This window comes from Hippopotamus amphibius, chromosome 8 (genome assembly GCF_030028045.1).
Source record: "Hippopotamus amphibius kiboko isolate mHipAmp2 chromosome 8, mHipAmp2.hap2, whole genome shotgun sequence".
Classification (NCBI taxonomy): Eukaryota; Metazoa; Chordata; class Mammalia; order Artiodactyla; family Hippopotamidae; genus Hippopotamus; species Hippopotamus amphibius.
This window is the reverse complement of record NC_080193.1, coordinates 20,495,877-20,521,587: the sequence shown is the minus strand read 5'-3', so window position 1 is coordinate 20,521,587 and position 25,711 is coordinate 20,495,877. Positions and strand designations below refer to the sequence as shown.

At 49.4% G+C, this 25,711-nt stretch overlaps 2 protein-coding genes across 19 annotated transcripts in view; both read left to right on the top strand.

The window, feature by feature from the left end:
• Positions 1 to 5,935, top strand: part of MPHOSPH9 (M-phase phosphoprotein 9) — a 52,879-nt gene extending 46,944 nt beyond the window's left edge. For all 5 annotated transcript variants that reach the window (XM_057746086.1, XM_057746084.1, XM_057746083.1 and 2 more), the window contains one exon: positions 2,062 to 5,935. In XM_057746086.1, coding sequence (XP_057602069.1) covers positions 2,062 to 2,163 — 102 coding nt within the window. In that variant the 3' untranslated portion in view covers positions 2,164 to 5,935. The remainder of the gene's footprint in view (positions 1 to 2,061) is intronic.
• A 1,768-nt stretch (positions 5,936 to 7,703) lies between these two features.
• The window catches only part of PITPNM2 (phosphatidylinositol transfer protein membrane associated 2), a 152,090-nt gene continuing 134,082 nt past the window's right edge, over positions 7,704 to 25,711 (top strand). For 8 of the 14 annotated variants that reach the window (XM_057746653.1, XM_057746651.1, XM_057746649.1 and 5 more), the window contains exon 1: positions 7,704 to 7,840. The gene's annotated coding sequence lies outside the window, so the exon portion shown is untranslated. The other 6 variants (XM_057746639.1, XM_057746644.1, XM_057746647.1 and 3 more) reach the window with 5 other exon arrangements.

The window sequence follows — 25,711 nt, the reverse complement described above, 5'->3', positions numbered from 1 at the left end:
GTGCCATGCGGGTTCTTAGTTCCCCCACCAAGGATCAAACCCGGGCCCCCTGCATTGGGAGCACGGAGTCTTAACCACTGGACTGCCAGGGAAGTCCCCCATGTGCATTTCTTTTAGTTGCTTTTCGAAGAGAATTAAAATGCATATAACCATGGGACATTTTAAATCTCTTTTTGTAACATTTTAAACATAACAGCCAGGATATGTCTCTTATATAACTGCATGCTTTGGCTATTCAGTGCCTTGATGTCAGGAAAAATTCATTTTTGGATTGATCTGTGATACCAGAAGGAAAGAAATACACACAGAAAAGAGCAGTCGTCTTTTTGTAGGGCCTGTATCCTTAACTTATCTTTTTTTCTGACTTTCATTGTTTTTGTTGTTCTGAAAGTTTTTATTCAATAATTTGTAAAACTCAACACATGAAACTCATTTTAAAATAGTTTTCTGGGGGTACTTCCTTGGCGGTCCAGTGGTTAAGACTCTGCACTTTCACTGCAGGAGGCATGGATTCAGTCCCTGCTTTGGGAACTAACATCTCACATGCTGCAAGGTACAGCCAAAAAGAAAATAAATAAAATCGTTTACTGGAAAGGCAGAAGGAAAACTTGTTGATACTCTATTTCTAAGTGTATCTGAAATATTTGTTTAATATATTTTTTACATAATGGTGATAAGCTCTTAAAATAAGACTTAAAGGGCCCCAGGTTCTCTTCTTATATGTCAAAGCTATTTCAATCCAGTAAGAAGACAAATGGCAGCAAAAAAGGGCTGAGGATGCTTGTCTACGATTCATAAGTAAAAAAGGTAAAATTGGCCAAAAAAGATGAAAAATGCTCGGCCTCACCAACGAATTAAAAAAACACACATTTAAACAAAAGCATCATTTTTAAACTGTTACATTGGCAGGTATTAAAAAAACAAAAAACAAACCAAAAAAACAGTACCTGGTCTAGGGAAAAGCTTATCCTCGTACACTGCAGGTGGAATGAGAAAGCATCACAGACTTTCTGGATTTCAGCTTGATGTGTATCCAAAGCTTTGAAATTTTACATTTCTTTGGACCTTGCGTTTTCACTTTTGGGAATGATTCCTAAGGCAATATTTATAGGGTATGTGCAGAGATACATTTCAGAATATATATTGCAGCATTATTTGTGATACCTGTAATTTCTACTAAAAGATTCTTAATTAAATATGGTACATCTGATGGGATATTGCACATTAATTTAAAATGATGTCATAAAGGATATTCCATAACAAGAAAAGTGAAATTGAAAAATACTCTGAAATGAAGTTGATTCTGTTTTTATTTTTCTTAAAAATAGTGTTCCTATGTGCAGGAAAAAAACAGGAAAGAGGAACAGTAGTTGTTACTTTTGCTCATCTGTCTTCAGAATATTCTAAAATGAACATGTAATTTTTTTATGATTAAAGTTGTTGAGAAAATTTAAGTTTTATTTCAGGATACCATTGGAGTTAATACTGAACAAAGTATCTAAAATGATGAATATATATTTCAGGTACTATTTAATAGTAGTACTCTTTATTTTAAAATAGCAGTTGTTGCATTGACTCGTGAAATCTGTTTCTTAGAAAAGTCTCGTCCAGCCTTTTTTTTTTTAACCTAGAAATTTTTGTCAGTAGGAAGTTATTTGATATACTTGAAAGTGGGATATGGCACCAATCAGATGTATCCGTTTCTTCTAGCGAAATGTGTGAAGAACCTTCTAGGTTCCTCTTGTACTGTTCTCAGTTCAGCAGAGTCAAATAATTCTCTCCTTCCAGAGTATTGTGTTGCTGTTTGCTAGAATTTCCACATGCTCAGTGTATCCAACATATTGAGAATATTTAAAGCTCAGCAGTTATCTTGAATGGTTGAAAAGTTGATTTTTTGTTTAGTTTAAAAGAACGTACATGACGATTTGTGTAAAAACCAAAATAATTGTAATTTTTGATGTTTATACTTGCTCTTTTGCTGAAAGAAAAGTCATTTTGGTGGTGATCACAGAATTGGTGAACTTGATGTAGAATTCTAATTAATCTATTATTTTCTCCTAGGAAGCCTTGGAAGATCGTTTGGAGAAAATTAATCGAGAGCTGGGTTTAGTCCGCATGACATTAAAGAAATTTCATGTTTTGCGCACCTCTGCAAATCTTTGAGATTTGTAGCCATTAAATTTTGAGACATTTTTGTTTGCACTAATGTATAATTATGCACTCAGAAAAGGCCAACTTTTGTACTGTTTATAAGCCTTCAAACAGTAGTTTTACAATCATGCTATTCTTTACACTTGCTATTTTATACTTCAAATGGCCACATATTTTCAAGATATTTTTGTTATGCTCAGGAATCTCTTGTATATTTTACTATTTAAAAAGTATTATTTTTAAATAGTATGTCTCCAATTTATATTAAGAATAAGGAAATGTAAACAGGGGAGGCAGCTTTGTTTCTAAACAAATAGTGTTATCCTTTTACAGTTAACTTTGAACACCAATTTTATAAACTTGTTCTACATTGTGAATATTGTTTTTAAATAAATGCTTAAGAACAGCTTCCATGATGATAGACTAATACATGCTGAATGCAAAAAAAAAAAAAATTACAGCATACCCTGGATTTAGTTGGGTTGAAGTTTTTTAAAAATAGTAATGTAATTCCTGTTTGAAACATGTCTTAAGAGTGAATATTAGAATAGTCAATAATAAAAATATTGGAAATAATGGAATATTGCTTATTGGGAAGCTTTGAAAGTAAGAATATCTCTTTGTTTCCCTTAAACATTATTTGTAAGAAAGAAAAATGATAGAGATGTAATTCTCTAATTTTGTGATATATGTAGTACTTTTCAGAAAAAGTTTAACAATTGGGGAGTTGTAGCTAGAAGCCTATCATTCTGAATGTAACTAGTGTCCCACGCTTGACAATGAGGTGGTAAAGCTTTGATGAAATACAGGCCACCACCCAGTGAGCTTGTAAGAGCAGCCCCAGTTTCCTCAGTGTACATGGCCTCAGCTGTCAGATAGTTGTGAAGACGTTTTTAACCCCTCTCCACCCCCGCCAAAAAGAAAAATAAATACTCCCATAGTAGCTGCTGTAAGGTAGGCTGAGATCAGAGCTTGTTACTAGGCAGGGAATGTGTCTAGATAGAGCTCGGTGCCTTGCACATGGTCTTGCTGGAGGGCTCCTTGCATGCCTCCTTGTAGTGCCTCCTGGCTCTCAGAAGTAGCACATAGGCAGGAGGCTGCAATCTGATCAGGAACATAGCAGGTAGAGGTCCTGACTGCTAGCCAGGTCCAGGCTGCTTAGCTGCCCACCTTTTGGTGGCCAGTCAGAACCCAGTGCCCACGTATTCAAGCTCGGTACATGTTGATAAACAAACAGCCTCATTCCAAACTTTCAACATTGATTCCCACTGACTCGGGTTTTAAAGTTGGTTTACTTTTGAACTTTTTCTCCTTCTTCTGTGGCTCTTAATAGCATGTAGTTATATCGAGCCAAGCCACCCGTTATTCCATTAGGGTGTATGTATGCCTTCGAGCAGGGATCTCAGATAATCTTTGAGCACCCTTCACCAAAGCTTCCCTGCCTGAGCTCTGGGCCTGGTGCCCGCAGGCTGCTCAGCTCGGGGATTCTCAGCAAGTGGGCCGCCTGACAGCGGCCTCTCTTGCTCCTTCCTCTCCGTGAATCAAACCTTTGCTCCCAACTTCTGCAACCTGTTGAAGACCTCCGGCAAATCAGTTACTCATCAGCAGAATCAAGTGCCTTATTCTTGGTATTTTTTTCTAGTCTTTTTTTTTTTTTTCTTTTTAATCTCCTGGTTATAGTGAAGAAAATGTTCTTTTTAATCAAGCTCCAGTATAGCTTGTGTCAAGACTTAATAAAGGGATTGACTTTCCCGATAATATTCCCTTTAATGTGTTCCTATACATGACATTAAAAATTAACTTGAAAATTGTTAGGATGTTTCATTGTTCCCTACTTTTATTGTAAAGTCTGTTGCATTCTTAAGAATAGGAGATTGCCATTTCAGAGGAGATTAGAGTTTTATATTGTCAGGGAGTTATCTTCTTAGTAGTTTTATTCCAATCTTAAGCCCTGTTAAAATGTCTTCTGTACTTCTCGGAAAACACTTTGATTTGTGACTTATGTAATAGATTGGAAGTATCAGTCACTTATTTAAAATTAAAAAAAAATTTTTCTTTGTAGCTGTGAAGAGGGACACCAAGGAAAATCCTTCCAGCCATCTTTCCCTTTGGTAATGCTTAAGATACAAATACTCCATTTAAAAACAATGTAAGAGCTGGAAAGGTGGCAAGCTGTTATCCCAGGGAGGTAAACTGCTTTTGTTACTGGCTGGGGCTGAGCTGCAGTTAGTAAAAAACCTAAGTGAATCTTCCACTTCTGGGAATTGCCTTTTAAAAATGCAGGTAAGAGTTACTGCTCTCCTTTCCTCTGGACCTACCGCCTTCCTTCCCCTGAAAAGCCTTCTGAGGTAGGAGGGCACGTCCTCTGTCCTTCGAGGATCCCAGGTAGCTACTAGGCAGCACTGGGACTGCAGCAGCTGGGCAGGGGACAGGCAAGCCAGACAGACCTGGGTCACACCCTGCACAGGCCTGCCTTCCTCCACGTGAAGATAAGATAAGCAGCTTCCTTCCATTGTGGGAGATTATGTAAAGTGCCTGGTGTCTAGTAAGTTTGCGATAAATAGTACATTTCAGATTCCTTCTGGGTTATTAAATAGGCTTTTGAAGTAGTGATTTCAATGCTTTTTTAGAAAAGTAGATTGTGTCCCCAGCAATTGACTTAAAAACTGCCTTGGGTTGGTTGCCATTTGTTAGTGGTCTAAGATGTTCTCTCCATCTTTTTGCAAAAATGGAGCTTTCTTGGAGTTTAAGTTGGCTTCCCTCTGGTGTGTTTTTTTAATGAGTAATTAATAACCTGTCTAGCATAAGTTCAGAAGTCCTGTAATCTTAAGTAAAATAGGTATTTGGGGATTATTTGATATAGGCTGTTTTACCAAAAAAAAAGTATTGCCAATATAATCAAATAATTGCTCCTTTGAATGTTCCATAATGAGACTTCTAAAGGTGCTGACCTGTGAGGCAGGACCACATGAAGGAAGTGGCTGCCACAGAGCCCTTGAAGATCTATGTGAAGATTAGGATTTGCTTTTGGAGTTTGATAAGAAACCAAAATTTGTTCCCCTTTTTAACTCAGAAAAGCCAGGTGCTTTGCTGAATGCTATTTGAATTCTGAACTCTGTACTTAATATGTGTAGAAAAGTTAGACATCTTTGTCATTTTAATTTTTAGATATCTCAAAAGCAGTTTTCACTAAATTTTAGTGTGCCACTAGTGCTGTGAATCTTTAAGAAGCTTTAAAAAGTAAATACATACCTAGAGCCCTTTAGGAATCATAAAGGTAAATCTTATTTACCCTACGCATCACGAGTGACTGTACATGGTTATGAGATTTGCAGGTCTGATTAAACCAATTATATTGTACAAATTTTGCAGGAAATAATTTCCTGCCTTGCCAAGAGTTCTGTGGCAGTTTAATAATGTATTAAACTACGCCAGTATTCTTAGGACCTGTGTTATTGAGCTTCCCCTTTTAATTTGTTTTATTTCAATAGACCCCTCTCAAATAGGAGGAATCAAGCCATAAATTTGCATTTGCGGGACATTATGTGCCATGTCATCACTATGACTATAGACTTCGAAGATAATGTTTTATTCACAATTTCACTGTAACAGTGACCAATATAATGTGAGAAATTTGCTTCCTGTAATGCTGCTGACATTAGACAAAGACCAGTGCTTGTTGCAGTTTTTAAATCTAGTCAAATGCTGGAGTAATGAAATTGTAAGCTCTATGAGAGCAGGGACCAGCTCTTCTCCATTCATGCACACAGGTACTCAATAAATATTTGTGGATACGAATATTTGTGATATTAGTGTATTTATTCCTACCAGCTAACTGTGGGATCTGGTTTTTAACCGTGTTAAGTCTTCCAAGTTACTAGTCTGAGGGCATTCATTTCAGGGTTACAGTGGCAGCTGTCCAGGTCTGTTCTGACAGGCCTACAGGCAAAGAGTCTCATTCTGGAGATCTATATGCTCTGAAAACCCTTTTTTTTTTTTTTTTTAATTTTGACTTTCATTATTAGGTCAAAGCAGACAGACGTACAGGGAGAAGTAGCAGCAAAAGGGTCTGTCATCCAGTCTGGCTTCCATGGGTCCTCAGGCAAGGAGGACGCTTGTGCAGGAGACAGAGGATGACTCAATCCCTGGATGGCTCAGAACAGCACTTGGGGCTGAAAACCTTTCATGGGTCTTGGTGGAGGGAGGGAGCTGAGGGTTTAGCATTTATGGGGACCGCTTCACTTAGCTCAGTGTGTTCATCAGAAGGAAGGTGCTTTGAGGCGAGGCGAGTTACGATGGCTCTCCTGTCTCCTGGCCCGTTCAGTGTCCACGGAGATGGGCCAGCCTTTGGTCGGGGTTGTTCTCTCTCTGACTTGATCTGAACTCGTCTTGGACGGCTTTACCTTGAGCCTGCACTTGCCCTTGCAGGGGAAAGCACTCCCTGACTCCTCTGAACCTTATAAGGCAGTAGTTAGTGATAGGTAAACTACCCCTAGGTTTTGGGTGCGCTGTTTAATTCAGTTACTTCAGATTTTGGCAAACAAGGCCATCCTTGCTCAATCTAAATATATACTTCTTGACTTCTTTTAAACTTCACTCAGTACCCTCTTGGTCCAACTGGAGCATCCAGTCAGGAGGGAACAAGAGGAAGCTATTTCTGACCCTCTGCCAGTTCCTTCTTGAAGTCAGGGACTAGAACTTACCCTCTCGCTACGGTTACTCCCACGACTTCTGGTGACCAAAGAGCATTTTCATTTTTTGGTCGAGACCATATTTGGTGTCCTGAGGAGAGAACTCCTCGATGCCCGTTTCTGCAAATCGGGTGGGTAATGATACAAGTACCCAGCATCAAGGTTTGGACTTCAATTAGCTACCTTTGGTTTGTCCACACATTCCAAATGCCTTCTGAAGTCTTCCGCAGTCCGTTCCCCTTGACTTGTCGTTTTACTCCCGAAGAACTTTTTTTTTTTTTCCCTCTCGCCAATTTCTGCAGGTCTGCTCGGTCCCTTCCCCTCCCCTCTCTTAGCGAGCCTCTCGACAAGCCAGGCTGACGGTGTTAGAAGGGCCGCGGGGTCGTGGGCCGGGTCCCGCTGCCGGGGCCTCCTGCGTGGACGCGAGCCCCGGGCCTTCGGGGGTCGCCGGGACGAGGGCGGGCCCGGCGCCCGAGCGGAGCCGCCAAGTTTGCCGGTTCCTCCGGGCGGAGGCCGGCCCTCGGGGCGGGCGGAGGCGGCGGGCGGCTCCCCGCGCGGCCTGACGGAGGCGCAGGCCCGCCGCCGAGTGAGGGAATGCGAGGCGGGCCCGGCGCGCACGGGCAGCAGCGGCCGCTGGGGCGCGCGGGGCACGGCGGCGCCGCGGCGTAGAGCTGTCAGGCCGGTCCGCGGGCGCGCCCGGCCCCGCGCCCCGCCGGCCGCCGCCTCCTCGTCCGCCCGCGGCCCGCGCTCCAAGCGCCGAGACCCGCGGCGGCCCGCACGTGCGCCCGCCCGCCGACGGCCGGGGAGCATGCCCGCGGGAGCCCGGCCGCTCGCCCGGGGCCAGCTGGAGGAGGCGGCGGCGGCGGCGGCGGCGGCGCGTGGAGCCGCGGGGCGCAGCCGGCCGGGCGGGGGCCGCGGGGCCGGCGCCTCCCGGGCGGCGTGAGGCAGCGGCGGCCCAGTGCGGCCGAAGAGGACGGAGCCGCGCCGCGCGGAGCGGGGTGAGTGTCTCCGCGGCCCGGCCGGAAGGCGGCGCGACCGGGCCCCCTCCTCAGGCCCGCGTTGAGCCCTGGCGGGGAGGCGGGGGAGGCGGGCGCGGGGCGGGGACCCCGGCCGGGCGGCGGCTCCCGGAGGCCCCGGCCCGCCCTCCCGGCCGGCGGGAGGGAAGGGTGGGGAGACCCGGGCCCCACCGCCCCGCGCGGAGAGGAGGGTGTGGCGCGCGGGGATCCCGACCGGGCGCGCGGGGACCCGGGCTCAGGAAATCGCCCCCGGCCGGGCCCCCCCCCGGAGGCGCTGGCCCTCCGCTTCAGGCGGGCCCCCAATGCTGATTCCGAATTTCCGTCGGTTCCGGCTGGGGCGCGGAGGACTCCCCTCCCCCAGTGACAAGTGTCGCGGCGGCCAAGGGGCAGGTGTGTGTGCAGGGCTGGGCCTGCCCGGGCCGGCCCGCGCTCGTGAGGAAGGGGCCGGGAGGAAGTGGTGGCCGAAGCCCTCTGCGCTTCCCGCCTCCAGCACGACAGCCCTCCAGCCCTGCCCTGGCAGGGTGGCTGTCCGGGGCCTGAGCCCGGGGTGTGGCCCTCAGAGAAGGGGCCAGGACTTGGAAGAAGTGCTCCCGGTGACCCCCTCGCTGGAGGAAAATCTGGTCCATCTCCATCCTGTGAGTCTCCCTTTCCTGTTGTAACCTGAGGTGCCAGCTCAGTCTCAGAGCAGCCAGCTTCCTCCCTACCCCCCTTATCAGGGGCAGGGCTGATGGGTGACTTGGGGAGAGGAAAACTCTTGTGCCCCCCCCCCCCAATAACGTGTAGCTAATCCCCCCCGGGAAACCTCAAATGCACATTCTAAGTACATAGAGTGTGTTTGCTAGGCAAATGTCATTTCAAGGCAAATCTAGCTCTGTGCTGCCCCTGCGTAAATTCTAGATTCCTCATCCTACACTCCTCTCCCTACCTCTGAAATATGGGCTGGGGCAGTTCTCCAAAGTCTCAGGCCTGCCTGCCTCCTCCCCTCCAGAACTGGGATTCTTCAGAGGGGACCTCCTCAGAGCATCTTTCTTGGTCCACTGATAGCTCTCTCCCCAGCCGCCACCTGGAAGTCAACTGGGGCTGATAGGCTAGACCTCCCACCCTTTCTGAGGGGAATGGAGCAAATGCCCCCCCTTCATCTGAATCTCCCCTACGGCCAAGCCCCCAGTGTGACTCATCTCTGCTCTGAACTCCCACTGCACCTTATCTGTGTCCCTTGTGTCACTCTTATCACCGCCTGCCTTGTTTTATAGTTACTTTTGTGGCTGGCTTATCTCCCCTGCTAGATTGTGAGCTCCTGGAGGATGGAGGACGGGGTGGAGTTTGATCCATCCCTGGTCCCCCACCCTGGGTCAGCACCCTGTGTGCAGTCAGCATCAGTGTCTGGATGGAGTAGAAGTCCCTCCCCAGCTTGCCTCTGGGACCTGAGCTTATCTGACTCCTGGATGGTCCCTGTTAAATTCTTCTGTGATCGGAGGAGATTCCCAGCCCTCTCCCTTTGTGGAGAGAAACACAGTGAGTTAGGAGGGGCTGTTTTTCTTGTAGGGAGTGACTTGCCAAATGACTAGGATGGTACATGCTCTGCTATGACGACTGCCAGGCACAGACTCTGGGCGACTCTGGGCTCTCTGGGCACTGGGTGTGGAATGGGCTTCTCTCTTTGGCCTCCTGCACTCACCTTGTGTGTGGGAGGCAATGGGTAGAGAACTGGACTGGGAGTCAAGGTTCCAAGCCTTGTTGTCCCGTAAGGTCTGTACCAGGTTCACTAAGTCACTTGGTTTCTCTTGATCTTGGTTGTTCCTTCCTTATGGAATCTGAAAGAAGATTCCTCTGCTTGTACAAGGCCCTGCAGGATTCGGGCCCTGCGTCCTCTGCCTTAGTGACTGTTCATTACGGAGACCTAGGCTTGTCTTCACTGACCTTCCCAGGTGGAGTCCATCACCTCCACCTTTGTGCCACCCTAATCCAACTTACCATGCAGAATGGCAGTTAAATGTTACCCTGTGCCTCCCTACTAGCCTAGGGGAGGTGGGGTCGGCGCTGAATTTCATTTCTCTGCATCCCTGCCCCCCCCCCCCCGCCCCCCGTGCCTGACACATGGGAGACTCTAGAGAAAATGAGAAAATGTCTGTCGGATAAATGGTGAGAAGCTAAGAGCTCTTGTCCCAAGTTGACTGTACATTCGCTCTTATGGGGACCCAACTCTGCCTTCCTCCCTCTCTACAGGCCTGTTTTAAAACCAGGCAGATGTTCTCCTAACCATCCCATCCGGTTAAGGCTTTCCAGCTTGGTCTCTGAGAAGAGCCAGTCATGGAGAACGTGCAGTTCATTTTTAGAGATTAGAAGAGGAAACTTCTGGTGCTTCGAGATCGCTGCCTTGTTGCTTTTGGAAAATTCGACAGGGTTGCGGGGTGTGGGGGCGGGCACGTACTCTGTTGTGGAAGGACAGTGATCTCACGCCTGTGTCTCAGCCATGGGCCGGAGAGGCGGTCAGCCTTGCAGACAGCCCCCCTGAAACCTGCCACTGGACCCCCTGCCACTGGACACCGGTGCAGCTAAGTAGTCTTCAAGTAGCTTCTCCATAGGTCCTTCCATCGATGTTTAGTAGGCTTTCACTGGGGACCCGGGATGTTGTCAAATAGAGCCATGGCAGCCATGGCAAGTCCCCGTCTGCTTTGCTCTAAAACCAGGGGTAACTGTAACAGGGGACATTGCCCCGTCTCTGCTCAAGTCTTCTTACAGTCTCATGTGAAAAATTTCTTTTCGAATTTAAGACCAGGCAAGCTTTGCCTCCCTTGTGCGTGGGGAAAGTAGGTTGCTTCCTCCTTCAATAATGAGAAGGAAGGTATGGAAGGAAAACCTGTATGGTTTGCACACCATATGCACACAGTGTGCACGAGGCTGCCTCACGGACCCTGCATGTTAAATAATGTTCTTCCTCCGTTTTCCCAGAGGAAGAAGTCAACTGATTTGCCCAAAGGCTCTCCAGGTTTGGACCCAGTTCTGCCAGACTCTTCCCATTCCACCCATACTGTCTTTCCCATTGATTATGGTCACCTCCTCTTCCCTGGCTTCCAGGATGCTGAAAGCACAATGAGATATTTTCATGTAGTGACTGTATTCACTTACCCTCGTGGTCAGTGTGCTTATTTCTACTTTACTGTCTGTCTATGTGCATGTGTATGTGTATGTGTAAATCTATCTCTATTCTTTATGTCATCACAAAAGGTTTCTGGAAAACTGGACAGATAAGAATTGAATACAATAAGTAACATTGCACCTAAAACTTAAGCCGGCTCACTGGGCGTGTGAGATAAGTGTTGCTTAAGCAGCAGGCAGGGTTCAGAGGAGGAGACGCCCTTTCTGGGTAAGGTAGTCAGGGTTGACTTCCTGGAAGAGGTGGGATTTGAAGGAGGCCTTGAAGAGTAGTAGGTGGAGTTTTGATAGTCACAGCACCTGGAAAGGTGTGTAGGATTTAGAATCTCAAATCTGTGGTTATCACCACAGCCCTATCAGGAAAGATTCCTGAAAGGAATCTGGAGGGAAAGTGGGGAGCCTGGTGGTACCTTTTCAAGTCTTCTCCAGCCTTGCTGGGAGGTCTGGGAACACTGGAGCCTGGAGGGCTGCACCCCATTAAGGATGAGAGGATGAGGCTGGCAGAAGAGTGGTGAGTTGCCCAAGACCTGTCCTGCAGCCTGGAACCCAGGTCCCTAATTACCAGCTCGGTGCTGGCTCTTTATACCAGACATTGATGACTGGCAGCAGCCCTGTACATCGGCCCTGTTTTCCTGTAAAATGAGTACGGGGTTACTGCCTTCCTCACACCCAGCCCAGCAAACACCAAGACAAACCCTTGTTAAACCTTTATGACCAAAGGCAGAAAGAGCGCTGTTGGGGAGGAGAGCCGGCATTCGCTTCAATTACTCATATTAACAACTGCCCTCGCCACAGGACAGGAACAAAGTGAACGGCAGGCAGGATTCCAGCAACAGACAAATCAAGCCCAAGCAAGAGCTCTGGGGAAGAGCACCGAGAAGGCAGTTTCACACCCTCTCCTCGCCGAAGCCCCGAGGTCCCGCCTCCCTCTGGTGGGAAGGTGTGGGGAGTTGGGGGTGCAGGGGAAAGGCAGGGAGTTATTAAAAGAAGCCACAGGACGCGGGGACCCCAAAGCTGATTCCCATCTCGGAGTGACGCTGATAGGCCTGGTGTGGCCATGTCAGCTGCAGGAGTGATGGCCTTGCAGCGCAGAAGTCCTCTGAGTATAACACATCCTAGGTCTCATGTGCACACAGTCCAGGCCCATTCCTGGCAGTTCTGTAAAGTGCCCTGAACCACTGCTCTTAGGGGAAATGCAGAGTTAGGTTCCTGCCAGCCTCTTGTCACAACATGTCCGTCCACCAATCAGTACGTAACTCTTTTATGTGTGTTTCTCTTTAAAGATGCCTTATTTAATATATATATTATTCATTAATTGAACTCAGCCCACAGCACTATCACTCATGCCTGAGTGAAGCTCATCTAACATGCATGTTTTCTCCATAAGGCACAGCACAGCTTTCCCGGCTCTGAGCAGCTCTGAGCACTAGACAGCGCTTCAGCGTCTTGTTCGGGGCCATGTTAAATGACTAACAAAAAGCACAAACGTGTGAAAACCATGGTCTAAACGGACCACGGAAAGGATGTTTGTTGACAGTTTGAACTGACACAAAAAGCAGAGGGCCAACTTGTTTGACCTCTGCTGGGATCAGGCAAGTTGGGTGACTCAGTTTTTCCCCGCTCTGCGCACGTCTGCAAATGACCGCGTAAGCCCTGCGATCGTCAGTTTCTGGGTTACAAGTCAAGGGTAGCGAGCGGGCGGATTCGTAAATACGGAATCCGTGAATGATGAGTGCCGACCTTTTATATAAAGTAGTTCCCAACACAGCCTTCCTGAGAGGTAAGGAGGGACCGTTGCCACATTTTACAGAAAGGAAATGGGCTCAGAGAGGGAAGTGACTTGCTGGAGCTTGCACAGGTAGCTTGGGGCCCAGCCAAGACTTGCACCCACCCCTGGCTGACCCCAAGTGTGGTTCTTTCCCCTCAGCTCCTGCAGCATTCACGGTGAGATTTTTTTCTTCCTCATTCTGCGCCCCCCCCCCCCCCCCCCGCCAAATGACCCATCTGCCGTCTTTGTCATTGTGTTTGTCCCCATGGTAATTCCAGTGTCCAGGACAGGGCCCCTCAGGGACGCTCAGTAATTACTTGGTGAATGAAGGCTGGGGCCACAGCTTATTTTATTTTATTTTATTTTATTGTATTTTATTGGCTGCATTGGGTCTTCCTTTCGGCTCACAGGCTTTCTGTAGTTGTGGAGAGTGGGGGCTACTCTTCGTTGCAGTTCGCAGGCTTCTTATTGCGGTAGCTTCGCTTCTTGCGAAGCACGGGCTCTAGAGCGCAGGCTCAGTTGTTGTGGCGCTGGGGCTTAGTTGCTCCGTGGCATGTGGGATCTTCCCGAACCAGGGCTTGGCCTGTGTCCCCTGCACTAGCAGGCAGATTCTTAACCACTGTGCCAGCAGGGAAGCCCCACAGCTTCTTGTGTTTGCTCTGTCTTGGATGCCAGAGGAAGGAGAAATATCTGGGCATAGGCTCCCTCCTCCCTCTCCTACACCCCTTCCAGAAGGGCGCCCATCTCCCTTTTCCACAGTCTGTGGGCAGGAGGTCCCGTGTTCTCGCACATAAGGGGTTGTTGGCAGCCCCACGTCTAACAGAACTGGCCTTTGCTGGGAGGAGCCAAGGGCAACCCTTCGTCCAAAGGAATGATCCTCTTAAGGAGGCATTTCGGGCCAACGTGCGGCTTCCTGGGGCCCCAGCCATCAAATCCTGGCTTTCTTACTCCTTCTTACTCCTGGGCACCTTTCCAAAAATGTTCTGCCTTGTGTGCCCTGCGAAGAGTTGATACATAGGTAATAGGGATTATTGCTCTTTCTGTTCTCTGAGGTTCTTTATTTCCCTTTTCAGAGATGGTTCCCCGCGCGAAAGATAGAATTTTCTCTTTTGGCAGCTGGGGGGCTTCCCTCCAGGGCTCAGTAGGGTCTGGCTGACTCATTGGCTGTGCTGTGGAGCAGGGCGAGAGCTCTCTCCCGCTGCTGCCCGGCTGGACTGAGTCAGGCCCTGCAGCCTCCTGGCCTCACCTGGCCGTGGTCCACAAAGGAGTCAGGCCCCAGGGAGCGCCCACCAGGGGCCAGGGCCCTGCGTGAGGTGGGTGGAGAGAGGGCTGCCCCGTGGGTGCTGCCACCTATCCCTCTGCTGTCTCTTTAGAGGCCCTTGAAAACACACCTTGAAAGCTGGGGGATGGGGAGGGGGTTGCAGCGGGGTGGGGGTGGCCATTCCCATTTCCAACTGGGAACAGAAGGCGGGGCTTCCCACAGGTCTGGAGGCATCTTCCAGGCCAGTTTATCCCCGGCTGGTCAGTTTCCCTCCTCTCTTCTGCTGGAGGGCCCGTTAATTGCATTTCTGGGCACTTTGTGAGAGTTGACTTTTCACTTGCAGGGTTTTGTTTTGTTTGGGTTGGTTTGGTTTGGTTTTTTTTTTTCCATAAGAGGGAGAAAAACCAAACATTTTCTGCAATTAGAGTTTTTCCCTCTTGGGTAATGACAATGGAAAAAAGCATTTAAGTCCTTTGAAAACCACACAGAAGCAACACTCCCAGAGCCGGGGGACCGACCGCTCAGTCAGCAGGGATGGCCAGGCTTGGAGGCCGTTTGGCAGGTGGGCTCTCGCGTGAGGAAAGAGCTATTTCACATTTATTTGGGATTTGCTTCTTGCAGCATATTTCAATTAGGTCGTCAGTGTTGTGCATCTGACAGGCCACACGTTCATTGTGGTTGAGCCATCTGGGAGGTGGGAGGCCTGCAGCCTTCCCCGTGGCAGTCGGTAACTACCAGTTTGAAGGAAATTTGTTTGATGTGTTTAAGAACCTAACACTAAAACATCATTAATAACAAAAGCTTCACGAGTTCTGAAGGCACTCCCCCTGCTGAGCCGTCCAATGGACATGCATAGCTTAAGACCTCATTTTTTTCTCCTGTGCCCGTGACATTTTCCAACACAGCAGAGCAAAGTTCTGAAGTGGCTTATGTCATTGGTCCAGAGCACGATTTGCATTAACCCAGTGTGGAAAGGAGCTCATTAATTTATTCTTGGGGGCCACGCAGCCTGGGCATTTGCTGCCAGGAGTAGCAAGGGAGGTGGTGAACAGACCCCCACATCAGTATTCAGCTGAGCTCCCGGGCTGCTTGTTTGATTTCAGGTCCCAGCCTCTCTCGGGTGACTCACAGGAGCATCGTGAGCTCACGGTGATGCGAGTTGACCAGCGCAGCCGGCCCTGCACGCCTTGGGGACCAAGGTTTAGAGCACCAATTACACGCATCTCTCTTTCTCTTTACCTCTGTTATTTCTCCTGGCAAACTGTCCCCTCTCCTGGGGAATGTTCTGTCTGACTTTCCAGCAGCGGCGGGGGCGGGGGTGGGGGTGGGGAGGGGGGAGAAAGGGGGGTATTCAGCATTTTAGGAGAATAGGCAAGCCGGAAGCAGCGTCGCAAAAAAACCAAGTCCAAGGGTTTGACCTTTCAGGAGGAATGACTTTCCATTTCCCTGAAACCTTACCATCCCAGGCTGGGTGTGGAGCTGGATTGAGACTTACGACACGGTTGTAAACCGGAGGCCGGCTCGTGAAATCTGGGCTGTTCAGTTCATCCTGGTGGTCTGGGAGCTGCAGGACTGGTGTTTGGAGGGCTTAGGGTAATAAAGGCACCCATCCTGTACCCAACCAGGGTGATGCTTGATGATGACTTTTTCCGAATACTCCTGTCCAAGGAGAAGGCAGCCCTTCCCTCTCCAAACCATAGGGATCCCTGGAGTAGCCCAGCTGCTCCGCAGGCTGAGGGACCTTGGCTCATTTGTCTTTGAGTCCCCGGTGCCCCGCACGGTGGACTGGTGGGGACTCAGGGCCCGATGACCATGTGGGAAGAGGCAGCGGCTAGAGGTCTAGAGGCGACGTGGCCTTTCTCGTTCATCCAGCTTTTGTGTAACACCCTCCACAGCACAGAGTGCTTCTGCCCATTGTGCTTTATTTGTCTTCCAGAGGTGCTGCTGGACCCATTTTACAGGTGAGAAAACTGAGGCTCAAAGAGGTCATGATTCGGCACCCAGTGCTTTCAGCTGTCACGTTTCACACGCAGGCACACTATAGCTCAGGCAGGTCATGCTTTGGGCCAACCACAGAGGTGGTTACCTGCTGGCCAGGATTCTTGTCCTAACTGGGGTCCTCAATTCTTCAGGTTCATCTTGTCACGTCTGTTACCTGGCCCATGCCATGTTGTTATAGTGTTGTTGTTAAAATCCATCAGGGGGTACTTCCTAGGTGGCGCAGTGGTTAAGAATCCGCCTGGGGACATGGGTTTGATCCCTGCCTCAGGAAGATCCCACATGCCACAGAGCAACTAAGCCCATGTGCCGCAACTATTGAGCCTGTGCTCTAGAGCCCATGAGCCATACTGTTGAGCCTGTGTGCCTCAGCTACTGAAGCCTGCGTGCCTAGAGCCTGTGCTCCACAGCAAGAGAAGGCACTGCAAGGAGAAGCCCACGCACCACAATGAAGAGTAGCCCCTGCTCGCTGCAGCTAGAGAAAGCCCTTGTGCAGCAATGAAGACCCAACACAGCGAATAAATGAATAAAAATAAATAAATAAATAAATAAATAAATTTATTAAAAAATAAATAAAATAAAATCCATCAGGGGAATTTCCTGGTTGCCCAGTGGTTAGGACTCAGCACTTTCACTGCCTAGGGTCCAGGTCCCATCCGTGGTCCGGGAACTAAGATCCTGCAAGCTGCGCAGTGTGGCAAAAAAGAAAAAAAAAAAAAAAATCTGTCAGTATTTCCTGATCTGGTTCAGTCTGAACAGTGCCCAGAAGTTTTTAATTTGAGTTTGTGTGAGGTTTTTTGATTTTCTTTTTTTCCAGAGAGGAGAACAGAATTTCTCTTCTTTTGTTCTGTAGCTTTTGCTCTTCAAAGAAGCCAAAGGGCTCTATGGATTTAGAGTGGAATTTAGATTCCCCGAGATCAGGTTGTACGCTCTGGGGTCATGACCGTTTACATGATTTGGGGGCCCCGTTGGGATCCTGTTGTCAGGTCTTGTAGCCACACACCTGGGAGTCTGTGGTCAGAGGCCCCGCCAATTGTGTGTCTTTGAGGCCTTGGGAAGTGGTGCCTTTTCCTTCCCTCAAGGGAGAGCAGCTTTCAGACTGGCTGAATTAGGATTCTTGGTTTAGGGGGGTGGGACAGGCGCGTTTTTCAAAGGTCACAGTTCGGAGTGGGCTGAGGCTTACCCACGAGAGTGGACCCTGTGCACCGTCCACTCTGGGTTCTCAGCTGGGGCCGGGTCCGTTTCCTCAGGGTTTTTCCCCTCTTCCTGCCCCACTTCTGACCTTTTTCTTGCTCTTTAGAGAAAGAGCGGGGACCCAAAGTGGCCTGGTCAGGATTCAGCAGCAGGTAGGGGAGGAGGCGGAGGCCAGTGCTTTGTCTCTCCCCCCTGCACTGCGGTTGTCTGCCTTGTCGTGTCCTCCGGGCTGGGAGAGCTGAAGGGCCCGTGGCCACCAGGCAGAGAAGAAATGCAGGAGGGCCCTGTGGGAGCCTCTGGTTCAGGCTGGGGTCCCTTTGGCAAGAGTTAGACGGTCTGCTTTTCCCTGGGGCTCCCCACACTGTCTGCACCACCCCCTAGACAGTTGTCATCTTGGTGTAACTCCCGGGGGCCCAGGCGTCCCAGCTGGTGGCAGGGGGTGGCGGCTCCCAGGTGCCTTTTCAGCGTCCTTGGAGCACCTTGCCTGGTTCTGAACTTGGGAGAGGGTTTAATGAAGCCTCTGACGAAAGGAAACTTGGGGAAGGTGGTCTGGCCCACCTGCTCTCCCAGGAGGCTGCCTTCCAGATTTCTCCTGCTCTCGCAAGAATCCTAACCTGCTGGGAAGGACACACACACAGAAGGATTCCAAGCCCCGGGCTGTGCTCAGGCCTGGACCTGCAGGGAAATGGAGGTTCCATTGGGTGCGGCACACAGGTTGCAGGAAGGGCCGCTGGACAGATGCCCAGCAGGAAAAGAGGGCACCGGGGGAGGCTTCGGATGCAGGAGGAAAGAAGGCTGGAGAACGGGAGATTTTCTTTCCTTTTTTTTTTTTTTTTAATTGAAATGAAATTCATGTAACATAGAACTGACCATGTCTAAATGTGCAGTTCAGTGTCACGTAGCACATTCATGGTGCTGTGCGACCACCACCTCTGTCAGTTCTAAAGCGTTCTCACCACCCTGAAAGGAAACCCCACGCCCATTAGCAATCATCCTCCATTCTCTGTCCTCCACTGGCCCTTGGCCACCACTAATCTAACTTTCTGCCTGTAGAGATTTACCTTTTCTGGATATTTCATATGAATGGAATTGTACAATGTGTGACCTTTTGTGTCTGGCTTCTTTCATGTAACATAATGTTCTTGAGGTTTGTCCGTGTTTTAGCACGTATCAGTACTTGGTTCTTTTTTTGTGAAACACACATAACGTCAAATTTACCATCTTAACCATTTTTCAGCGTACAGTTCAGTGGCATTAAGTATGATTCACATCGTTGTGCAACCGTCACCACCATCCATTTTCCCAAACTGAAACTTTGTCCCCGTTAAACAACAACTTTCCATTTCCTCTTCCCTCCAGCCTCTGGCACCCAGCATTCCACTTTCTGCCTCTGTGAATTTGACTCCTCTGTGTACCTCATATAAGTGGAATCACACAGTATTTGTCCTTTCGGGTCTGGTTTATTTCACCGAGCATAATGTCCTTCAGGTTCATCCATGCTGTAGCATGTGGCAGAATTTCCTTCCTTTTCAAGGCTGAGTAACAGTCCACTGTTTGGATAGACCCCCTTTTGTTTATCCATTCATCTGTTGATGGACACGTGGGCTGTTTCTGGGCCAGTGAGATGTTGACTTTGGCTTGCCCCTGGATGGGGAACAGTGAAAGACAACTGAATTAGGAGGGCCTAGGGGTCCGGGAGGCAAGAGTTGCACCATTTTCAAGGTGAATGGCCTTTGATGATCATACCTTTCTGTGCCTTGGTTTCCGTATCCATCCAACGGGGGCAGCGATGCTCCCTCCCAGGGGACGGTGCAGCAAGAGTCTGGATGAGAGGGTGGTTTCATGGACTGTCAGTTGCCCTGCACACGTGAGCCGCTGTCTTCCTGGACAGAGACAGCCCTGGTCTTCATCAGTCATAGGTTCTGAGGATGGGTGTTGCCTGGCCCTCCGCCCTCCTGGGGCTCACCCGTGACTTCTACTTGCTGGAGGGTTCCCTCCCTTGCAGAGGTTCCAGAGCCAGCCACACAAGAAGGTGTGTCCCGCCTCTCAGTGGTCTTCTGAGCACTTGCTGACTCCCCGCTTAGAGGAGTAGAGAAGCCAGGAACACATGGTTCCCTGAAGCACTGTCCCTTGGGCCCCTTCCTTGGAGCTCCAGGAAATCGAAGCCAGGAGGATGACATTGGCAGCCTCCTGGGGAGGCTGAATCAGAGCAGAAAGTCAGGCTGGAACTCACTAAGTCACACTTGCCTTCATTAGGCTAATTAACTTTCCATGTGAATTAGCTCTGTGAGCTGACTTAGGGAACCCATTACCGGGCCGGACCAGTTCCGTGTGCAGTGGTGCCTAGGACTAGCTGTGCCGTGCGTTTCCACATCCACCAATTAAGGCTGCTTAATTATTAACTTAGGGCTGCGTGACTAATGAGGAGTTGCACTCGTGTGCTATTTGAGAATTTTAAGGCCATTTAAAATGAGCCGTAATATAGTTAATAATCATACTAGGAATCGTACGTTGGGATCTGTGTTACAGATTCTTTGGACGATAAGCCGAGGCCGAGGGTTGATTTGTGGAAGGTCATGTAGACGGAGCGGGGGGCGGAAAGTGCAGCGTGTGCAACGTGCTGGCTAATGTGGGGAGTTTCCGGCTGACGCGCAGCGGGCCCCTTGAAAGGCTGCTTCCAGTTGGGATGTCCGTTCACTGTGGGGCTCTCAGGCCGGCCCACCGAGAGGAACACGACCCACCAGGCCGCTGAATGATTGAGCCCTTGGGGGACTTACTCAGTGCCAGGTCCTCAATGTCCCTCTGCAGTTTACTTCATGGTACAGACGAGAAAGCTGAGGGTCAGAGGGGAACGCTGGCTTCCCCAAGGTCTCGTGGCTGATAGATTCAAATCCAGGCAGTCCGGCTCTGCAGCTCTTGGCTAAACGGCTACTTTAGACCTTTTACCACACACTGCACTCATTTGGGAGTTAAGTAGGTTTTTGAGAGCCTACCTGGGGAGCTAAGCATTTTGTAAATCTTTTTCTTTTTTTAAGTGGGAAACCTTAAAAGCATTCGGGGGCTTCCTAGGTGGCGCAGTGGTTAAGAATCTGCCTGCCAATGCAGGGGACACGGGTTCGATCCCTGCTCCAGGAAGATCCCACATGCCGCAGAGCAACTAAGCCGGTGAGCCACAACTACTGAAGCCCACGCGCTTAGAGCCCATGCTCCGCAACAAGAGAAGCCACTGGAATGAGGAGCCCGCGCATCACAACGAAGACTAGCCCCCACTCACAGCAACTAAAAAAAAAGAAAGCCCGCGCACAGCAAAAAAAACCCAACACAGCCAATAAAATAAATAAATAAATAATAAAATAAATAAATTAAAAAAAAAAAGCATTCGGTGCCTCTGGAAAAGGAACACTTTTTACTTTCAAGGCTTAAGAGGTGCCCCCCGAAGCCTGCCGTGAACGGGGTGCTTGTGTGTGTGTGGAAACATTTGTGCTTGGAGGCCGGGGTACCTTTTGCTTGCTGGCATGCCTCACACAGAGCCTGTTTGTCCAGGACCCTGTGGACAATGACCTTGTAAAACTCTTTCGTGAGAGCACAGATGCTCTCCCATTCCTGATGTTCCAGGTGCGCTGTCCCCTGTTCTCAGGGTGGAGGGGCCTTCTTTGCTGTTTAGGTGTTGGCCACTGAGCATCACTGAGCCCTTGTGCAGCTGGAGCTGAGGAGACGGGGGTTTCAGAAGGTGGAGGCTTTATTTTTAGCCCCACAGCCTCTGTGATTCTGTCACTATGGAGATGCCGGCTGGGGGTCCACGAGGCTCCTTGCTCTTCCTGCTGGCAAGGAAAGAGGGTCCTGTTTCTTTCCTGGAATGTGGCCTGGGCTGCTCGGTGGAGACCTCAGTCACTCTCTGTGTGTATGCGTGTGTAGGAGAGAGAGAGACAGACAGACAGACAGACAGACAGAGATGTTGTGGCTGCTGCTGCTGTAGAAGAACTAGGCCTGGCCCGGGCCCCGTGTGGAGCCCAGTGTCCACAGCCGTCTTGTGCTTTGGTTGAACGGCACTGGAGTCCAGAGGCCTCACTTCAGCTGTGCCATGTGACCTTGGACAGGGTTGCCTCACTTCCTGGGCCTTCATTTCCTCCCCTGAAAAGTTGGGATGCTAATTCCTGCCCTATACCTTCTTCTCTGGATCTGGTGATGTAATTGACTTGGGCAAAAGAAACTGTAAGTGTGTTTGTGTGTACACTGGTGCGTGCATGTGTGCATCCAGTAATTATTCAGTAGGTCATCTAGAATTTTTCCTACTCCTTCTTTGTCTTTCTACTTTTTCCTATATTTTGACTTCTCTGTTCAAAGACAGAGAAAGAGGAGGTTGAAGGGGAACATATTCTAGTCTTTTCCATACATTTCATAAAAGATCTATCAAGGGAGGTTGAAACCGTCCCCCTTTCTACCACCTATGTGTCCCTCTGTAGAGTTTCTGAAAATACCCTTTCTTTGGTTGCTGTCACAGACTCACAGCCCTGCCCCCTGTGGGAAGTGACACTGGGCGCATTAGCTCTGTTCCCACCGCGGACAGACCTGAGGTTCAGAGTGGTTACAGTATTTGTCCAGCGTTGCACAGCCATAAGCACCTATGCTGAAACTGGAAGGAATTCTCTTGACTCCCCAGCCCATGCTCGGGCAGCTCCGCACAGAACGGCAGCCCGAAAGCGCACCAGCGGGCCATGTCCGGGGCTCCTGCAGCACTAGCCTTCTCCCTTCCGAAATCTCAGGCTTGACTGTTATCCCAAAGTGGAAAATAACAAGTATTGACGAGGATGTGGAGAAATGGGAATCCTTGTGCCCTGCTGGAGGGAATGTAAAATGGTGCAGCCGCTTTGGAAAGCAGTTTGGTGGTTCCTCAAACAGTTAAATGCAGAGTTACTGTAAATTCCCTGGTGGTCCCGTGGTTAGGACTCCATGCTTTCACTGCCTAGGGCCCGGATTCAATCCCTGGTCAAGGAACTAAAATCCTCCAAGGAGTGCAGCCAAAAACAAAACAAAACAAAACAAAACAAAACCACAGAGTTACCAGCTGATGAATGAATAAACAGAATGTGGCTATCTATGCAATGCAGTATTCCCAGCAATCCTATTCCTGGGTTACCATACTCCAAAGCATTGAAAGTGGGGACTCAAACATGTATTTATACACCCATGTTCATAGCAGCATTATTCACAACAGCCAGAAGGTGAAAACAACCCAACCCATCAGCTGATGAATGGATAAACAAACTGGGGTAGATCCATACGATGGGATATGACGTGACCACGAAAAGGAAGGAAGCACTGACATAGGCCACCACGAGGACGAACCTCAAAAACATGATGCTGAGTGAAATAAGCCAGACACAAAAGGACAATATTGTATGATTCCAGTTGTATGAGGTGCCTACAATAGGCAAATTCTGAGACAGAAAGGGGAATAGTGCTTACCAGGGGCTGAGGCAGGGCAGGGAGTTAGTAGAGACAGAGCTTCTGTTTGGGGTGATGAAAATGTTCTGGAGATAGCGATGGTGATTGCACAACGCTGGGAATAGCCTCAGTGTCACTGAATTGTACACTTAAAAGTGATTCATGGGACTTCCCTGGTGGCGCAGTGGTTAAAAATCCACCTGCCAATGCAGGGGACACGGGTTCCATTCCTGGTCAAGGAAGACCCCACATGCCATGGAGCAACTAAGCCCCGTGCACCACAACCACTGAGCCTGCGTGCCACAATTATTGAAGCCTGCATGCCTAGAGCCTGTGCTCCCCAACAAGAGAAGGCACCACACTGAGAAGCCCGCACACCATAACGAAGATAAATATAAATAAATAAACTTATATTTAAAAAAAAAAGATTAAAATGGGGGACCTCCCTGGTGGTCCAGTGGTTATGACTCTGCACTTCCGCTGCAGGGGGCTCAGGTTTGATCCCTGGTCGGGGAACTAAGATCCCACACACACACACACACACAAAGATTAAAATGGTACCCAAACAAAAGTCTCAGGCTTGTGCTAGAACCTCAGGTGGGTCTTGGGCTGGACCACACCTTGCTTTTGCACACGGAGCACCTGGCCTCGCCCAGGCGCTGGGAGATGCCTGCACCTGCAGCCTGACTGAGGCCGCCCAGCTCAGTGGCGAGTCTGCACCCCAGGCTCTCGTGCTCCTGGGGGGTGTCCCTGGCAGTTACTGGCTGGGCCTGGTTGCCATGTGTGAATGACATCTGTCTCTAGGGAACACGTGTGCACCTGATGTCGGGCATGGCCTTTTATGGCTCTCGCGCGCTCTCAGGGAGTGGAAAGATAAATACCTTTTCAAAGACCAGATGCCAACTGTCTGAGGTCCCCACAGCTGCAGAGCGAGTGGGAGACAGGCCTGCCGGGGGCAGGTGCTGCATCCCCGGGGGAGCCGGAAGGTGGGGGTGCAAAAGAATCACCCACACCCACCCCTGCCATGCAGACAGCCTGGATTTAGAGTGTGATTCTGCCACAGACCTGCTCCCTCTCGGAGCTGCTGTGTCCTCACTTGCCTTTTGGCTGATCCTGACGTTCAAAGGACGATGTGTGTGGAAGTGCCTAGCATGGTACCCGGTACCTCACAGCTTAATGAGCACTTGGGTTCCTGTGTCTGGCCCATAGAGGTGCTGGGATGCTCGGTCACAGGCTATGAACGGCGTGGTGGCTGGGAGGACGAGGCCTGTTGATTGGAGCCGGGGTGGAGGGGAGAAGAAGATGGGATTTGAGGGATTCCAGACCAAACACTCCCTCTGCCTCCCAGAGCCTCCAGACCAAACACTCCCTCTGCCTCCCAGAGCCTCCTATTCCGTGCAGCAAGCCCTGGGGCTCCTGGGGCTGTGTAACCAAACACCACAAACTGAGTGGCTTAAAACAATAGGAATTATTCTTTCTTGGTTCAGGAGACCACAAGTCCAAATTTAGGATTGGTTCCTCTTGGAGGTGCAGAGAGAGAATGTCCCATCCCTCGCTCCCAGCTTCCGGTGGTGGCCGGCCATCCTCTGCGTGCCTTGGTTTATAGCTGCATCCCTCCCATCTCTGCCTCTGTCATCATATGGTTGTCTTCCTTCTGTGTGTGTCTGTCTCTGTGTCTCTTCTCCTCTTTCTTTTTTAAAATTAATTAATAAATTTATTTTTAGCTGCACCACAAGGCATGCGGGATCTTAGTTCCCCAAACAGGGATCAAACTCACGCCTGCTGCAGTGGAAGCTTGGAGTCTTAACCACTGGACCACCAGGGAAGTCCCTCTTCTCCTCTTTTTATAAAAACACCAGTCATACTGGATCCAGGGCCTCCTCACTCAGTCCAGTTTGACCTCACCTTAATTACATCTTCAAAGATCCTATTTCCATATAAGGTCATATTTTGAGGTTCGAAGGATATGAATTTTGAGGGATATTCTTCAAACCAGTATAGTCTCCATACTTATTTTTTTAATTTTTAAATTTTTTTTATTTTAAAATTATTTTATTTGTTTATTTTTGGCTGCGTTGGATCTTCATTGCTGCGCGTGGGCTTTCTCTAGTTGCAGTGTGCGGGGGGCTACTCTTCGTTGCAGTGCGCAGGCTTCTCATTGCTGTGGCTTCTTTTGTTGTGGAGCATGGGCTCTAGGCTCATGGGCTTTCAGTAGTTGTGGCACTCGGGCTCAGTAGTTGTGGCTCGTGGGCTCTAGAGTGCAGGCTCAGTAGCTGTGGCGCACGGGCTTAGTTGCTCGGCAGCATGTGGGATCTTCTCGGACCAGGGTTCGAACCTGTGTTCCCTGCATTGACAGGCGGGTTCTTAACCACAGCACCACCAGGGAAGTCCCTAGTCTCCAAACTTGTTGACTGAATGGGTGGGTGAATCAGTAACTGTGAACAGCCATCCTTTTATGTCTATGCAGGTGTGTTGATGCAGAAGACCTGGGGCTGCTGCAGGGGCGGCTCTAGGATCTTATTCTCTGACCCCAGGCCTCTGCACCCTGAGTCTAGCACTCTGGCCATCTCCTGACTCAGCCAACTTTCAAGGTGGCAACAATAACATTTATTACAGGGAAAGAGTCACGACACACCAGGTGTTCTCTGCTTCTTTTCTGCCCAAGGTCTCAAAGTTTTCTTTGTTTCTCTTCCCTGCCCTTTGGAACCAAGAAATACGGTAGGGATGGCTTGGTCACCTTGGACAAATTGTCTCTCCTCTTTGAACCTCGGCCTCTAGAGTTTGGATAGAGGAGGCTAACCTGCGTGCCTCTGAAGGTCTCTTGGTCTATGATTATTTCTGTTTTATTGCTGAGAAAATTATGGGCCAGGAAATTGTGCCCTTGGGCTCCATGTGGGGCAAAACTCAAATCCAGATGCTCTCATTTCCAGCCTGTCTCTAAATCCCTTCTGCCACCTCCTGCAGGAAGCCCTCTGTTATTAACCTGACTCACGGGTGGTTCCTGGGGTCCTCACTGTGCCTTGTGTGTGAT